The sequence below is a fragment of the Dama dama genome, chromosome 11 (assembly GCF_033118175.1).
Source record: "Dama dama isolate Ldn47 chromosome 11, ASM3311817v1, whole genome shotgun sequence".
Taxonomy (NCBI): domain Eukaryota; kingdom Metazoa; phylum Chordata; class Mammalia; order Artiodactyla; family Cervidae; genus Dama; species Dama dama.
The window spans coordinates 44109222-44127863 of NC_083691.1; the positions used below are offsets into that span (position 1 = coordinate 44109222).

General features: G+C 41.0%; 1 protein-coding gene across 4 annotated transcripts in view; it reads right to left on the reverse strand.

Annotated features, from left to right (window-relative positions):
• The window catches only part of EHBP1 (EH domain binding protein 1), a 339975-nt gene extending 323244 nt beyond the window's left edge, over window positions 1–16731 (reverse strand). For all 4 annotated transcript variants that reach the window (XM_061155211.1, XM_061155209.1, XM_061155210.1 and 1 more), the window contains exons 1-2: window positions 16513–16731; window positions 15270–15674 (exon numbers count right to left, since the gene is read on the reverse strand). In XM_061155211.1, coding sequence (XP_061011194.1) covers window positions 15270–15373 — 104 coding nt within the window. In that variant the 5' untranslated portion in view covers window positions 15374–15674; window positions 16513–16731. The remainder of the gene's footprint in view (window positions 1–15269; window positions 15675–16512) is intronic.
• Window positions 16732–18642: the final 1911 nt, after the last annotated feature.

Consider the following 18642-nt stretch of genomic DNA (forward strand, 5'->3'; position numbering starts at 1 on the left):
ATTAGAGGTTCCCAAGTTTTCTGGGTTTACAAGGTCCTTACTGTATCAGTAATGTTTTCATAGGCGAAAAGAAATACCTAATCATTCTGCTTGAACAGTCAGGTCCAAACAGCTTAAGAAGGATACATGTCCTAACAACTTGTGTTGAGCACAGCAAACAACATTAGAGTCAGGTTGGACACTACCTTCTTCCTGTTTCACATAAATTTTCACATGGTACTTGCTTTTTGTCACAACAAAACTCAAAAACTCAGCTTCGTAAAAATATGGTAACACTGAAAGGAATATATAAATCTAATTTTCAAAATGAACTACCTCAAGCTAGTACTTTGTGTGGTTTCCAACAGATGTTGCTGTATTTCCCTCAACATTCTTAAGCATCTCTTGGCAATACCTGTGAGTTCTCTGCTGTGCTTTCGAGGCTTCTCAATGCACAGTTTGAGAACCGTGCACCCTGGTAAAAGATGATCAAGGATGTTACCAAGGCAGTGGCAATAGAAAAACTGAAGTGAGAATTAAGGAATACTACAGAGGGAAAAAAGAAAAGAAAAAGGCAGCAGCTCTAGGTACGGCACCTCGAAGTATAACAGTTCGCGTACTTCAGAAGCATCAAAACTTTTCTTCAAAAGAAAATATATCATTTTGGGATGTCCCTGGTGGTCCAGTGGCTAAGACTCCAGGATCCCAATGCAGAGGGCCCAAGTTTCTATCCCACATGCCTCAACTAGAGATCCCATATGCCACTACCAAGACCGTGTGTGTGTGTGTGTGTGTGTGTGTGTGTGTGTGTGTGTGTGTGTGTGTGTGTGTGTGTGTGTGTTAGTCATTCAGTCATGTCCGACTCTTTGCAACCCCACGGACTGTAGTCCACAAGGCTCTTCTGTCCATGGGATTTCCCAGGCTAGAATACTGGAGTGGGTTGCCATGTCCTTCTCCAAAGACCCATACAGTCAAATAAATAAATAAATACATTCTACCTTTAGCTATCCCCAGCAGTCCTTGTCTCTAAGGAAAAGAACAAACTATGTAGTCTTTTTTTTTTTAATGAATCAATGAACTTGTTCAAATGTTTTATTAATCTGACAGCTTTATATGTGGCACAGCTCAAGTACATTGCTCTCATTTTTAACACACACACACACACACATATTATAAAACAGCTGAATCAAAGGAAGAATATTCAACTTAAATTTTCAACTTAATAACTGCCACCTAATAACTGCCAAATACCTGAGAAAAAATCAAACACGGTAGCTCTAAAACTTGACTTGTTGATCTTAGGCAATTGAGGAACTTCTAAAATGACAGACTTGCCAACACTCTTCCAGACCTACAGAATTAGAGGACTGTCTAAAGACCACAGAAATCTCTGTATTTGCACAGTGCTCCAGCAATTCTGAAATCAGTCAGTTTTGAGAGGAAATGGCTAAAACAGACCTGTCCAACAAAATCTTTTTTGATGATGGAAATTTTCCATATTTGCACTATCCAATATAGTAGCCCCTAGCCACATGTGGCCAGTGAGCACTTGAAATGTGGCTAATGTGACTGAGGAATTGAATTTTTAATTTAATTTAAATAAGATGGAAGCAGCCACAGGTGGTTAGTGGCTTCTGAATGGCACAACGTAGAACTTATTTCTCTTAAATATTTATTCTTCTAAATTTTCTGAGGTTCATCCTTGATTTAAACTAGATGATCAGAAAACAAGGCTGCTCAGCCATATTCTCTCATAAAGGGTCACTACAAAGGAGCCTTATAAACATTATCCAATTTAACAGTCTGAGACTTTCTATTGTAGTTTGAGACTTAATTCAATGTCATACTTTTTTTTCAAATAAAAATTCTGCTTTAAGTTCTAAGAAACATCTTCACTGGATCATAGAGAAAGCAAGGAAATTAAAAAAAAAAAAAAAATCTACTTCTGCTTCATTGACTATGCAAAACTGTGGAAAATTCTTTAAAGAGATGGGAATACCAGACCACTTTACCTGTCTCCTGAGAAACCTGTATGCAGGTCAAGAAGCAACAGCTAGAACCTTACATAGAACAACTGACTGCTTCAAAATTGGGAAAGGAATATGTCAAAATTGTATACTGTCACCCTGTTTATTCAACTTATATGCAGAATGCTGGGCTGGATGAATCACAAGCTGGAATAAAGATTGCTGAGAGAAATATCAACAATCTCAGATATGCAGATGATACCACTCTAAGGGCAGAGAGTGAAAGGGAACTACACAGCTTCTTGATGAGGGTGAAAGGGACAGTGAAAAAGCTGGCTTGAAACTCAACATTCAAAAAAGGAAGATTATGGCATCTGGTCCCATGCTTCATGGAAATAGTTGGGAAAAATTAGAAGCAGGGATAGATTTTCTTGGGGTTCCAAAATCACTGCAGATGGTAACTGCAGCTATGAAATTAAGACACTTGCTCCTTGGAAGGAAAGCTAGGACAAACCTAGATAGCATATTAAAAAGCAAGCATGACATTTTGCTGACACAGGTCTGTATGGTCAAAGCCATGATTTTTTCAGTAGCCACGTATGGATATGAGAGCTGGACCATAAAGAAGGCTGAGCAAGGAAGAATTGATGCTTTTTAACTGTGGTGTTGGAGAAGACTCTTGAGAGTCTCTTGGACTGCAAGGAGATTAAGCCAGTCAATCCTAGAGGAGATCAGTCCTGAATATTCATTGGAAGGACTAATGCTGAAGCTGAAACTCCAATATTTTGGCCACCTGATACAAAGAGCCAACTCACTGGAAAAGACCCCAATGCTGGGAAAGACTGAAGGAAAAAGAAGAGAGCAGCACAGGATGAGATGGTTAGACAGCATCACCAACTCAATGGGCATGAATTTGAGCAAACTCCGGGAGACAGTGAAGGACAAGGAAGCCTGGTGTACTGCAGTCCATGGGGTTGCAAAGAGTTGGGTACAATGCAGTAACTGAACAACAACAACAAAAGTCTCTACAAATGATTTTGAGTATCTTCTTTAGCCAGAAGCAATACTCAGTGAGCCAATATGCTTCCCTTTTTGCCACAGCTGACAGTAAATTCAGAACCAAGTCCAGTGTCCAGTGGTAACTCCTCCTAAGTGCCTAGTAACATGTACTCTCTGCTCCTCTAAGACTACCTCTGTTCCAACTATAACCCTAAATTAGTCAACAAACTCTTTTGGATATTGTCAGAATATCAACTTTTATGTGATAAACTCTTTGTATTAAAGTCAATCTTTTGTTGTTGTTATTGAGGCAATAAAGCCAATTTTTAGAAGTGTTTTTTAAGAAGCATTTCAATAACAACAACAGGATTAATAACATCATGAAACTTTTTAATAGATCAAACTTACCAAAGAAATTTTTTAGGTGTCTATTAGCAAGTCTGCCTAAAAATATCACTATAAGAGTGAAAAATAAGACACACATGTATGGCATTCTGCAGTAATTTTACTGTCCCCATTTCACAAACTCAGTTCCACTCCTTTTAAAAAATAAGCAGAATATGAACATCTCTACTGAACATTCAGTTAAAAACGCTTGTACATTTTTTCCTTTAGCACACTGGACTATTTTTACAACATGCAGTGAACTACTTCAGTGACTCTTTTGTTAAAATTTTCCACAAAATTAGAACACATTGATGCACCAATAGCACATTTCTAGAAATGCCTAATTTTAAGTTCCCTGAGCATCCAATTACAAAACTAGTGTGAAACTAAACTAAATCATAAGTGCAGAACATCTTCACATAATCCCTTAAAATTCATTTTAAAAACATACTACCAAAAGACACAATTTATTCCATGAGATCATTATAAAAGTGATGGTATTACACGCCAGTCAGGATGGCTGCTATCCAAAAGTCTACAAGCAATAAATGCTGGAGAGGGTGTGGAGAAAAGGGAACCCTCTTACACTGTTGGTGGGAAAGCAAACTAGTACAGCCACTATGGAGAACAGTGTGGAGATTTCTTAAAAAACTGGAAATAGAACTGCCATATGACCCAGCAATCCCACTTCTGGGCATACACACTGAGGAAACCAGATCTGAAAGAGACACGTGCACCCCAATGTTCATCACAGCACTGTTTATAATAGCCAGAACATGGAAGCAACCTAGATGCCCATCAGCAGATGAATGGATAAGGAAGCTGTGGTACATATACACCATGGAATATTACTCAGCCATTAGAAAGAATTCATCTGAATCAGTCCTAATGAGATGGATGAAACTGGAGCCCATTATACAGAGTGAAGTAAGCCAGAAAGATAAAGAACATTACAGCATACTAACACATGTATATGGAATTTAGAAAGATGGTAACGATAACCCTATATGCAAAACAGAAAAAGAGACACAGAAGTACAGAACAGACTTTTGAACTCTGTGGGAGAAGGTGAGGGGGGGATGTTTCGAAAGAAAAGCATGTATATTATCTATGGTGAAACAGATCACCAGCCCAGGTGGGATGCATGAGACAAGTGCTTGGGCCTGGTGCACTGGGAAGACCCAGAGGAATCGGGTGGAGAGGGAGGTGGGAGCGGGGATCAGGATGGGGAATACGTGTAAATCTATGGCTGATTCATATCAATGTATGACAAAACCCACTGAAATGTTGTGAAGTAATTAGCCTCCAACTAAAAAAAAAAAAAAGTGATGGTAGAGAAAAAAAATTTAAAGAAAATTGTCATAAAGAAATATATCCTAAATATTGTGAATAGTCACTATCATGGACAGACACACACACACACACATATGTTGGCAAGTTAATTCTACTCTGGAGGAACTAAGTTTCCTTAGCCATGTTCTTTAGCCAAAAATCACTTACTTTAACTGATTATCAAAAAAAAAAGTTATAAAACTATATGAACCCACTTTGCTCCAGAAGCAAAAATATGTAGCTCCTTTCCCCTAAGAGCCAAATATTGTCTGAACATAGTTCATTTCAGCACAGTGCTTCTGCTATCATGCTCCTTGGTTTACATCTCTCAGGTCACTCTAGCTTCTGTGCTAGATCATCTTCCTCAAACACTCTTAAATCTTCAAGTCATACTTTCGGTCTTCTTCTCGATTACCCTACTCGTTTTCTCTAGCTGGTTCTTTTCACATGTATTGCTTAAATAATTGGATAAAGACAATAGGCAACATTTACTGAGTGCTTACTGTATGTCAGGCACTGTTCTAACCACTTTACAAGTATTATCTCATTTAATCATCAAAACAACTCTATGCTGGAAGCCCTGTTATTACCATTACCATGTTACAGATGAGTTACTAAGAGATTAAGTAATTTGTCCAAGGCCACACAGCCAGAAAACACTTTTTTTATCCATACACAGATCTGAATGCTCCTCAAAGCTATTTTAAAGTTTCTTCCATGGGGCTGGAGAGCAGGCACAGTGGGCTCTCTATTGCTTATGCAGTCAAGACTATAGTAAGATTAAATTAATAGTTTGGAGGTTGGGCAGAGAGAAAACGAAAAGGTACTAGACTCTGCCGCTGCTGCTGCTAAGTCGCTTCAGTCGTGTCCGACTCTGTGTGACCCCACAGATGGCAGCCCACCAGGCTCCTCCATCCTTGGGATTCTCCAAGCAAGAACACTGGAGTGGGTTGCCATTTCCTTCTCCAATGAATGAAAGTGAAAAGTGAAACTGAAGCTGCTCAGTCATGTCCGACTCTTAGCTACCCCATGGACTGCAGCCTACCAGGCTCCTCTGTCCATGGGATTTTCCAGGCAAGAGTACTGGAGTGGGTTACCATTGCCTTCTCCACTAGACTCTAGATTCCACAAACATTAGCTGTAAGTAACTCCAATGATTTAGAGCAGAAGTTAATAAGCTTTCTTAAAGGACCAGATAATAAACATTTCCAACTGCAGTGAACCAGTCTATGTAACAACTACTCAACTCTGCCATTTAGTATGACAGCAGCCATAGATAATAAACAAATGGACATGGCCATATTCTAATAAAACTTTATTTACGAAAAAGGCAACTTGGATGAGGCCAAAGTAGCCAATGACTTAGACGCATACTGAGTCTGGTGTAAAGACAACTGTGATGTAAGCACTACAATATCCACTATGGCATAAAGACAATCCACTATTTTCCTTAAACCATCACAATTGAGTTTTGTACAACTGAACTTCACATAAAATAAGCATTTACAATCTCAATAAAATACTACACATAATAATTCCAATTACAAAAAAAATCAGTCCATGAAACACTAAAATAAAATTACTAACAAAGTAACAACTCAACTTATTCTCTATTAAGATTACATCTGGATTTCCCAGGTTGCTCACTAGTAAAGAATCCACTTGCCAATGCAGGAGAAGCGGGTTTTAATCCCTGGGTAGAGAAGATTCCCTGGAGAAGGGAATGGCAACCCCAGTGTTCTAGCCTGGAGAATCCCGTGGAGGAAAGAACCTGGAGGGGCTACGGTCCATGGGGTCTCAAAAGAGTCAAACACAACTTAGTGACTAAACAACAACAAAATTACATCTACCTCTGACAATTCATCAAGTGGAAAAGAAGACTGTTATTTTGTTTCAAAGAGTAAGGTTTAAAATTCACATAAACTTGTCCTAGAAAGTTTCAAAAATTAAAACTTTTTGCCCCACCTCTCTCTCATTCACTAAGATTTCAGCACTTGACTCCCTGTCTTAACCACTTCTCTTCCAATTATTCTCAGTGTCTCAGCAATTTCAAGAGCCACATAGACAATTTGTCCCTTAGCCTCTAAATTCCCTAATTGCTCTCTTCACTGCTAAAATTCTTTTCCTCCATTCCATCTCAACCACCAACTGCTATGGTCACAACCTAACAGTTACAAGTCTTCAAAGAGGAATGAAAGCCCCCCAAGGGTATTGATACAAAAAGATGACCTATTTTACTTAAATTTATTTTAAAGAAAGAAGAGAAATTAAGGTATACTCATATTTAACATATAAAGCATATTAATTAAAAACACACTTAAGTTGTGTGTTTATTTTTTTAACTAATACGCAAAGGTGACCACTACCTATATATTGTCATTACTGTTAACCACATCCTCCAAAATCAAGCATCTCACTCTCTTACCTCCCAGTTTTCCAGCTCATTCACTCTGGTATCCCAATCCCAACAACTATTGAATCTTTTTAACATCTCACAGTTTTTATCCTCTTCACTTTTCTGTTAACCAGCCTATCTCTTATGTCCTTATTTTCCTCCTCTTCTATCCTATACTTCATGGTTCATCACTATAACCACTCCTCATGCATTCACTCCCAATTTCCTTGCCCTTCTTTTCCTCTGTTATGTATTTCTGATATAACCCATTCCTGGTTAAATCCAAGTCTGCCTATTCCATGCCTGCATCCAAGCACTGAACATAACATAACTGAAGTAAAATATGCTAACTTGCTGGTGCATTCACTTTAAAGTAATGACCACAATGTTAAGAACATCCTCAGCACTACCTAGTAATCCTTCAACATTTCCCTACTCAATTCATTCTTGTCTTAACAATTTCAGACCTCCTCTCCTGTCAATCCTTCAATAACTTTCTGTTACCTCCCCCTTGGATGATGACCCCTAATATTATTTCCCTACGAAAACAAAAGCCAACAGAACAGAACACCTACATCCTCCCCCACCAAATTTACCAACCTAAATGCTTCTCATCCATGTCTGCTTCCCTCCTTGTAACAATGAATTCTCCCTGATTCTACTTAAATTCAGGGCTTCTCTGTAGCTCAGACTGTAAAGTATCTGCCTGTAATGCAGGAGACCCCGGTTCAATCCCTGGGTCGGGAAGATCCTCTGGAGACGGAAATGGCAACCCACTAGAGTATTCTTGTCTGGAGAATTCTATGGACAGAGGAGCCTGGCAGGCTACAGTCCATGGGGTTGCAAAGAGTCAGACACGACTGAGCAACTGACACACACACTACTTTAAGTTCAGCCTTTCCATTTGTGTGCTGGATCCTGTTCCCTTTCTCTCTTTCTCCTGAAGTTAGTTCCTCTCCCAGCACACCATCAGTTTTTCCTTCTTTACCAACCATTTCCATCAGCATTAAAACATGCTGCAATATCTTCCATGTGAAAGGTACACCCTGACCTCTTGTCCCTCTCCAGGTACTCCAGTTCTCCATTTTGTAGCAAAATTTTCCAACAAAATTATCTCTACTGACTCTGTATCCACCTCTTTTTCTCTAACTCAATTTAATTATGCTGTCATCCCCATCATTCCACCCAAAGTGAAGTGAAAGTCGCTCAGTTGTGTCCGACTCTTTGTGACCCCATGGACTAGAAAGTCCATGGAATTCTCCAGGCCAGGATTCTGGAGTAGGTAGCCTTTCCCTTCTCCAGGGGATCTTCCCAACCCAGGGATCAAACCCAGGTCTCTCACATTGCAGGTGGATTCTTTACCAGCTGAACCAAAAGGGAAGCCCAAGAATACTGGAGTGGGTAGCCTATCCCTTCTCTAGTGAATCTTTCTGGCCCAGGAATCGAACTGGGGTCTCCTGCATTGCAGGCGGATTCTTCACCAGCTGAGCTAACAGGGAAGACCCAAACCATTCCTCAATGTCATCAACTCTTTCCAACTTGCAAATCCAGTGGTCATCTTGCTCAACCTCTCAAAAGTATTTGACACGGTGAACCAATCTTCTCCTGATACATTTTATACTTCATTCCTTAGAAAGCACACATTCCAAATTTCTCTCCTACCTCACTACTGATTGTTTTTAGTCTCCTTTGCTGGTTCTTCCTCTTCCTCCCCTCTATATGTTGAAATGTCCCAAGGCTCAGACCTCAGTTCTCTTAATCTCTATGAGCACCACAGAAAATTGCCTATAGCCCTTTAGTTATAAATTCTATCTGTAAACTATGAGAGACTGACCTCTTCTCTCCCCTGAGCTCAAGATTCTTAAATTAACTGTCTAATTAAAATCTCCAGCTGGATGTCCCAAGCTTTAAGAAAGCAAAGCCAATTCTTGATTTCCTCTTCACAAACTTTCTCCTCCTGGGTGTTCCCCATTCCTGTAATTAGTATTACATTCACCTGGTTGCTCAGGCCAAAACCCTAGTCATTAGTGATCTCTCACTTTACATATCTAATCCATCATTAACTCCTGTCAACTACACCTTCAAGAAATTTATTTCTAGTCACATGGGTTTATACTGTTGTCAAAACTTATTGCACTATATACTTTAAATAGATGCATCTTATTTATGTAAAAGTGTAAGTTACACCTCAATAAAGTGTGGTAGGAGCATGTGTATGTTACCAACATACATCCAGTCATTTCTCACCACCTCCACCATGACCTCTGCTACTTGGACTGCTACAATAGCATCTTAGCTTCTGTTTTTACTCAGAACAGTTCATATTTCACAAAGTATCCAGAATCATCTTTTTAAAATGTAAATCGTATTACTTTCCCGCTCAAATCTCTCCAATGGCTTCCTATCACACTTAAAATCCAAAAGCCTTACCGTGACCTCAAGACCATATGTGATCTAACCCCTACCTACTCAAACCTCACCTGTTACCATTTTACCCCTTGCTCTACTGTGCTGCAGACACACCAACCTTCCAGATACTCCTAAAACACACCAAGCTTGTTCTCAATTATTATTATTTTTTAATGCATTTCAAAAGTTGGTTCTTTATAGCAAGGCAGATGTTCCTCTAATTCATTCCATTAGAGCAATAGAGAAATGCTTGCTTCAGTCACCCAAAGAAGTGGATTTGAATAAGTACTTATTAATGTAACTTGGCCTTCATAAACTCAAGGTAATATTCACAGTGCATGTAGCATTCTAATGTCCAAATGGAAAACTAACTAGGGATCAGTTACAGAGGGCCTGGAACATCAGATTAAGGAGTTCATATTTTATCCAACAGGCGAGCGTCACACACTTAAGCTCTGGAAAAAGCTACTTTTTCACTTTTCAAAACCTGAGGTCACAGCTGTGCGAAAACTTGTGGAATAATGGAGAAAATGAGGGGTTACTTTCAGGGATATAAACCCCTTTTTGTACCTCTAGAATTCTGAACCATGTGATTGTGTCACCTATTTTAAAAATAAATTATAATTAAAACTATATTTAAAAATAAGAAAAAGGAGTTCTTACATGACAGAAAAATCAGAAACCAACATATGTATGCCTTTTGGGGAAAAGTTTATGGTACTTTAAATACTTTTTAAAAACTCACATAGAAGAAATATAAAAACAGGTAAAATATGTTCACATATGTAGATGATACAGAGATATACACAGAAAATATAATACATTCTCATAATAGTTCTCATCATGTATTAGGGAGCTCCTATCAGAATTGAGTTCTGCAAACTAAATGATCATATCCACAACTTGCCAACTTTCAGGTAGTTTCCTTGAACATCTGAATAGCCATTGAGAGCTCATACAAGACTTCTCTCAGAAATCTAAAGACCTGCAGGTGATATTTTTTAAAAAGAAAAATAGGAGAAGAAGCAAATTGAGAGGAAAGACAGCATAGTCTCTTTGTCCCAGAGTCCTCTCTAGTGGCCAGTCTCACCACTTGCCAACAGCTACATCAGTTAAGTGAGATTAATAATTAAATGACTTGGGGACAACAATAAGAGAAGGGGAATATAAACACTTAACATCTTCGAATTTACTGGAGCCTCTACCTGGTTATGGAGTGATGAAGAACAGGACTTAACAGTATAGTATCCTCTCAGATGAATAAGTCTTTCTGCTTTTTGTTCCTGACCTAACTTCTAGAGCCACTACATCAAGAAAGAATTATAAGTTAGACACTGTTGAGCTAAGGAAACATACTACGTTGGGCAAATGAAAAATACTATAAGACAGCAACAAAGAAAAGTGTAAGAAAGCAGAAACCCCAAGCCCCTTAAATAGAATCCATCCTTTGATCAAGGGTAAAATGCTGTGAGTTTGCTCATGGCCTAGATCTTAAAGATGGCTTCCTGAAATCCTTACCTTCATCCTGTTACCTGTCACACCCAGGTTCATAACCTACAGCCATAACAAGGGAACATGGAAAACATTTCTCCTCTCCTTAATCACAGAAATAACACATGTTCTTCCTAGGAAAACATATCCTAATTCCCGTTAACCTCTTCCATCAACACACTACGCCCTTCTTGAATCCTGAAGTTTCATCTTCATTCCCTTGAGTTTCAAATTCATGCAGAAATCAGTATACTTTATCCTGAATTCATGAATAGGCACTTAGGCTGAAAATATTACTTTAAAATACTGTTTCTTAAACCTTAATATGCATGGTATAAAGAAAGTGAAAGTTGCTCAGTCAAGCCCGACTCTGCGACCTCATGGACTAGAGAGTCCACGGAATTCTCCAGGCCAGAATACTGGAATGGGTAGCTTTTCCCTTCTCCAGGGGATCCTCCCAACCCAAGGATCAAACCCAGGTCTCTCACATTGCAGGTGGATTCTTTACCAGCTGAACCACAAGGGAAGCCCAAGAATACTGGAGTGGATAGCCTATCCCTTCTCCAGGGGATCTTCCCGACCCAAGAATCAAATTGGGGTCTCCTGCACTGCAGGCAGATTCTTTACCAACTGAGCTATCAGGGAAGACAAGGGATGGATCTCATTAAAATGCAGATTCTGATCCAGTAAGTCTAGGGCAGGGCCTGAGGGACAGTAGTTCTAACAGATTCATTCCCAGGCTTTGCAAATTCTCCTGTTTCTCAGAAAACACTTGGAGTAGCAAGGTTCTAAAAGGTATGGCACGTGTATACATAGTTTACTTACAAAGGCACAATCCTAATGTAATGCTGGCTGCTCTTTTTATAGTTTATTCCTTCTTCTCTAATGTATATTAGATCTATTTTCTTATCCTCTCAACACCTGCAATTTATCTTCAAAGCCTCTTTCCCTTTACTCAATTGGCATCTATAAATTTCCTTCCTCTCCTTTTATTTTTCCATACCCTCAAAACAATACCTAAAATGTATATGTAACTGAAAAAATGTATGTTCTTACTATGTGTCCAAGTCTATTTTTATTCTTATGTCCTTTAAATAGATTCTAATTCAGCATACATATTCAGTAATTTAAAAATTCTTGCAAGCATCAAAATGAGGCATGAAAATAAAAAAAGAGAGCTACAGGATTTAAGTATAGAAATTTGGCCTAACCTGTATTTATCAAAAGGACCTTATGCAGAGTAAAGCAAAAAGAATATTAACTAAAACTTATTACAACAAATTTTTATATAATGAAAAGATTTTAAAGCTCTATTTAAGGATCCACTTATAAATAAAATTCCAGTACATCAAACAAATATATTATTCTTTGGGCACTGTCACCTTGTTAACTTTAAACTTTAAACTGTATTTTTAAATGAGATGGGGGGAAATGTAAAATATTTAGAACTACACATCTAAAAATTCTACAATATCCAAATGCTTCTTGTGTTAAGGCCAGACCTTATCATAAAGACCTAATTTAATAGGTATACCATAATGTCCAATCCTAAAAGTAATTGAGCCATCTATTCATCAATAATCAAGTTAAATTTCATTCTTGGCTTTTACCTTGAGACACATTAACAATAACATACATATTTCTCAAGGAAAAATAAAAACCCAGGAATGATGCAAACTGTGGGGAAGAAACTCATGTTGTAAATAAAGAATCACCAGATATGTTCTATTTCCCTTAAGAAAAGGGATTCAAATTTAACCATCTTATAGTTGATGCCCCCAGTATAAGACCAAGTTGAGAATAACTTGTAATCAGGAACTTACTCATGTATTCCCTAGTTGAGTTAGTAGTACACTAGTCCTCCAAACCAAAAACGGGTGTCAACCCAGACCTTTCCCTCTCCCTTGTCCCCATCCTTTTCAGACCCATACTGAAATGACCATTAAGTATTATCCATTTTGGGGCATAAGTGTCTCTACTCTATTCTATTCTACTCTATTCTACTCTACTCTATTCTCCCACTTTCTCTGCCACTGCCTTAGTCTAAGCCTCTTTTCTCACCTTACCTATTGCAATAACTACCCTACCGTCACAGCCTCCAGTTACCCTTTCCACTATGATCCTTACTTCACACTGTCATCCAAATGATTTTCCAGAATAAAAATCTAAGGTCAGGGTTCCCTGGTGACTCAGACGGTAAAGAATCCACCTGCAACACAGAGACCCGGGTTCGACCCCTGGGTTGGGAATATCCTCTGGAGAAGGGACCGGCTACCCACTCCAGTATTCTTGCCTGGAGAATTCCACAGACAGAGGAGCCTGGCGGGCTTCACTCCATTGGTTCACAAAGAGTCGGACAGGACTGAGCGACTAACACTTTCACTTTTCTTCAAACCTAAAGTCTCTTCAGCTCAAAACCTTTTAGTATCTCTCCATCACCCACAGAATAAAGCCCAAGGCATGTATAACAGCACTTCACTCCTGCCTGCCTCTAAAACAACATAGCCCACTGCATTCCTCCCACTTTAAGGCCCATCATTATCCAGTTACATTGCATGAACTTCCGGCATACCACACACATCCATGCTTTTGCATAAGCAGTTGTTTCATCTAGAATATCCTTCATTTCTTCCCCTTTAGCTTCCTGGCCAATTATTATGAACCTTTCAAAACTCAACTCGGTTCCCAGAAAGTCATCCCATACCTACCCTACCCTTAGAGAGTTATTTCCTTCTCTGCTAACTTTGTAAGTAAAAACGGCATTTGTTGAGCATTTACTATGTGCCTGACATTGTTCCAAGCATTTTACATGTCTTAACTCATTTAATCTTCACAATAACCCTTTTTTTTCCCCACAATAACCCTTTCTGTGAAGTAATACCATTATTACCCTTTCTCAACATGAAAATTATCTCAGAGGAGTAAATAACCTGTCCCCAAGAACATCTGTTAGGGGATGGAGATAGACTAAGATCCCTACATCATACATATTTATATTATTGCACCTATCACAGAGACTTCACTTACATGACCTGTCATTGCCCTAGACTCCTTGAGGGTGAACTCCTTGAGGGTGGGGATTATTTCATATTCAACGCTAAAGCTACAGAGCCTAGTATAAAGTATGTAATCAGTACATGCACTTCTTGAGTTGCACATAAAATAACATTCTAACAAGTTTAAGAGAAAAGCATTTGGAAACTAGTTTCCAAATAAATATTCAGATATGCTTTAAGAGTTCTAGAGTAGAGCAAGTTGTTTTTCATCTTATAAAAAGAGAGATTAATACAGACATGAGATTACAGTCTGTGTGAATAATGAAATGGACTTATTTTTGCAGTAATACTGCTTAATCACCGCAATAAATCAAAACCCAAAGTACCATTTTCTTAAGATTAACTTTTTTCCTCTAATAAGAATAGTAGTAGTTTAGTTGCTAAGTTGTGTCCGACTCTTGCAACCCCATGGACTATAGCCTGCCAGGCTCCTCTGTCCATGGGATTCTAGGCAAGAATACTGGAGTGAGTTGCCATTTCCTTCTCCAGGGGATTTTCCTGACCCAGGGATTGAACCCAGGTCTCCTGCATTGTAGGGAGATTCTTTACCAGCTGAGCTACAAGGGAAGCCCAATAAGAATTCTTCTTGCTTATCATTCAGGGCAGTGAAAAGAAAGCCCTAAATTTACTTTGCTCAAGTGGAAAGCAGCAAATCATAGACCAGCACTACTAATTGCTTCCTTAAGTCTGGCCAAGAAATGTATCTCATTAGGCAATTAAAATAAAATACAGTTGCCTGACTAGGCATATAACAAAAGAATTTCTAAGGTTGTGTGGACTGGCATTCTATTAATCAGATAATGAAAAATTCTTTATTTTAAGCAAAAGAAAAAAAACAGACCAGCACCACCCTACAAGAATAGATTTCTGTATTAAAACTCTATTGAAACATAGACATATGTGTTAATCAAAATATATACATATGTTTACAATATTTCAATAGGCATTTTCACATCTCCTTAAAATTACAAAAATCAAAGTTATCCTAACACTAATGATGCAAGACCTCAAGACCAAGTCTGCTGTACTTGGTGTGCTCTCATAGTAACAGTCCTCTGAGCCACACTGAAGTGCAGTAATTAAAACCCACAGGAATGGTACCAGCAGCAACAGCGCACACCATAGTACTTGGGAGAGTCATCTGCACCCCGCCCAGCTTTTACACACTTGTGCACTGCAGAAAGGTAAATCCGCTGTCAGAAGCAGCAGGGTTTAGGCCACAGCACAGCAAACTCTACACCCAGGCACTCTTACCATTTCTTGGTACATTCAACCATCAGTTCCTGGTAGGAGGCCACAAACTGGAACTTGGATGCGTGTTTTCCCACACGCTGTAGTCTCTTCCAAACTGAAGCCATGATGATCAGTCAAAACAGTGGAGCAGTTCTGGGTGAGCAACACTAGCAGCTTTAACAAAGCAGAAGGTCCAAAGCAAAGGAGCTTTGCATGTATGTCTGTACTTTAAAAAACTCAACTACAACTTGAAATGATGTTTGGGGTCCATAAAGTCTTCTCCCTGTTTCACAGGGTAAATCCCATCCTAGATGAATGGCCCAGTCAAGAAGAGTATCACACACATGACAGGATGAGTGAGAGGAGGCTCCCTCATGGAGACATCACCATTCCACCTCGGGTCTATATGATATGTATTCTGGAGGACTGAAAAGCAAAACAAAGAGAAAAAATATGAGAAGAGAAGCATAAGAAGTGACTAACCACCCATGTCAGATAACACTGCAACAGACGACCCCAGTTCTCCAGCATGTTTTTCAAACAATGAAACAAAACACTAACCTCAAAAGCCAGTAACGTCAAGGATGCAAGATACCAAGGAAGAAATTGCAACTCACACCACAGACGTGGAGCAACACATCAGGTAAACAGCATCAACAATTGAGAGGCGAAAGCCGGGGCCCTACCTCCTCCTCCTAGCATCACAGAAGGGCGAGCAGAGCGGGAAAGTCTAGAGATGCTGCTTAATGTCCACCGCCAGTCAGAGGAAGGAGTGGAGTATTTTAAAATAAACTTTATTTTTCAGGTGATAATTAATAGCTCTAAGTCCTAAAATAAGTGCGTGGAGCAAATTAAGGAGCGGGGACGAATGCTGCTGCTGAGTCGGAGGGGGAAACGGATGGGAAAAGAGGAGTGGAGGGAAATCTCAAGACAGAGAGAGGGCAGTGTCCCGGCTCCAGGCCACTTGGGCTCTCATTCACCTTCGCTGCCAACCGGAGGGAAATGGAAACTCCTGCCTGGGCGTGAAGCAATGACCAAAGGGGCAAGTGCACGGTGCGGGGTGCGGTGCCTCCCTCCCCCATCCTCAGGGAAGAGTCCGCCGGAGCCTCCTCTCCTCCCGCACACAGCCCAGACCCCTGCCCCCAGCGGAGGCAGGCGGTGGCTCGCCCGCAGTCTCTGTCACCCAGGCGATGCCAGAAGACCCCCCAGCCCGGTACCCGAGCCCCGGCCCCGCAGCACGTCCACTCCCGCCCCCTCCTCACACCTCTAATCCCGCTGTCGGGCTGAGTCTGGCCCGGTTCCCTCCTCAGCGCCGCTCCTCCGTCGCCGCCGCAGCAGAAGCCGCCGCCGCCGCCACCGAGTCCTCCATCCCCGCCGGAGCCACATGGAACAGCCGAGCCAGCAGCGGCGCTCCCGGGAGCCGGGGTCTGCAGCCCCTCAGGCGGACAGCGCGCCTCACGCCCGCCCCCTCCCGGACGCAGTAGCCCCGCGACCGTCCCCCACCCTACAAAACCCTGCCAGAGCCGCCGCTCAGCGCCCAGCACCCCCTCCCCCGCCTTTCTCCTCCGCCACCATCATCATTACCTCCCCCGCCGCACCTCTCACACTAACCCTACCCACGGCGGCTCAACCTCCGTCCGCCCCGCCGCCATTGGCTGGGTCCCGCGCTTGCCCCGCCCACCTCGGCGACCGGGCCTTTGAGGGGCAGGGGCGCCTCATTGGCCGAGCAGGGTGCCCATCACAGAGCTCCACCCTCCCCTAGTTCTGGAGGTGTTTTTCCGCCAGGCGGAACGCGGCGTACCCTCTACCCTTCTTTTTAAAAAAAAAAAAAAATTGGAACCCTCTACGGACAATCCCTCCCATTCCTCTGATTGGCTTCAAGAGGGAAGAGCTAGGTGGGAGGAGTGAAGAGTGTTTATAGTGATCTGGAAGGTGGTTGCTGAAGGTGGATGTCGGTCAAAGGTGCTGGGCGGGGTTTATAGCTGGAGTCAGAGCAGAGCCCGGGACTGGCTTCTCTGCAGCTGTGAGCTGTGGAGCTGCTGTGGTTTTCTCGTCCTGTTCTCTCCTATCCCCACCCTAGGAGTTGGGTGTGCCCTCTCTGCCACTAGCTGCTAGGGTGTTTGCGCACAGAGCCTTGGTTTAACCTCCTGGGATTTTTCCTCTGACCAACTGTAGACCTGGCCAAGCCCCTACCAAACATTAGATCTGCTGGTCCTTAATGAACCAGATTCAATAACCAAAAGTGAGGTAGCTCAGTCGTGTCCGACTCTTTGCGACTCCGTAGACTGTAGCCTACCAGGCTCCTCCGTCCATGGGGTTCTCCAGGCAAGAATACTGGAGTGGGTTGCCATTTCCTTTTCCAGGGGATCTTCCCGACCCAGGGATCAAACCCGGGTCTCCCGCATTGCAGGGAGACGCTTTACCCTCTGAGCCACCAGGGACATAAAATGTTCATATTGCGATTTCTTCTTGTTATAATTCTTAAACGTTTTTATGAATCCTAGTTTCTCTTCTTCGCTATCGATCTTTTTCTCTCTCTCTTATAGATGAGTTTCGGAGGGTTAGCATATAAAAAGAGTGGTTATGGGCAAAGGGGAGGATGAAATAACCTAAGAAGAGTGTGCGGGCAGGGGCACTTAACCTTGTTAAAGGAGCCAAGGACCCTTTTGAGAACGGTGATGAAAGGTATAGATATTTTACCGAGGAGAAATAGGTCCTATCCTAAGAAAAAAATTTGCTTTCAATTTTAGGTAGTCCACAGACCTCCGGTTTAGAGAAAGGAGACAAAGAATGAACTTTGGGGGAAATCTCAGCATTTGAGGAAGAAGTAAGGTGGGAAGGAGACAGGAGGGAATGGTCAGAGAAGTAGCAGGACCCTAGAAGCAATGGGTCAATTGAGAAAAAGAGGGAAACTAACTTATGAAGAGAAAACAAGCAAGATGAGTCCAGGAAATAATCAGAGCACATTCTTAATCTTACTAAGGATAGAGATCAGGATGTGTGGACAAAATAGCTTGAAAGGTGTTACCATCTAGGGAAGGATTCTTTTAAGGTCAGGAAAGAGGGCAGTGATGGGTGAGAGTTGAGCTCATCTGTAGCCATGGGGAGGCAAGAGAAAGGAGAGACTGAAGAAACAGCATAGATTGGGAGACATAGAAGACTTGAATCCAGTATCTAATTCCATTTCCATTTGCAATAAAGAAAGTGATCTAATAATATTACAAGAACACAGTGCACATTTTACAGAAAAGGGCATAGATATCACTTATTTTGCTATAGTCTTAATTTTAAAATATGAAAGATAACCATAATAATTATATTGATTCTGATTTTGTGTACATCTTAAAGTTCTCTCCTGTCCTTCCTGAGTGGCTTACTAAGTCACTGTAACCTA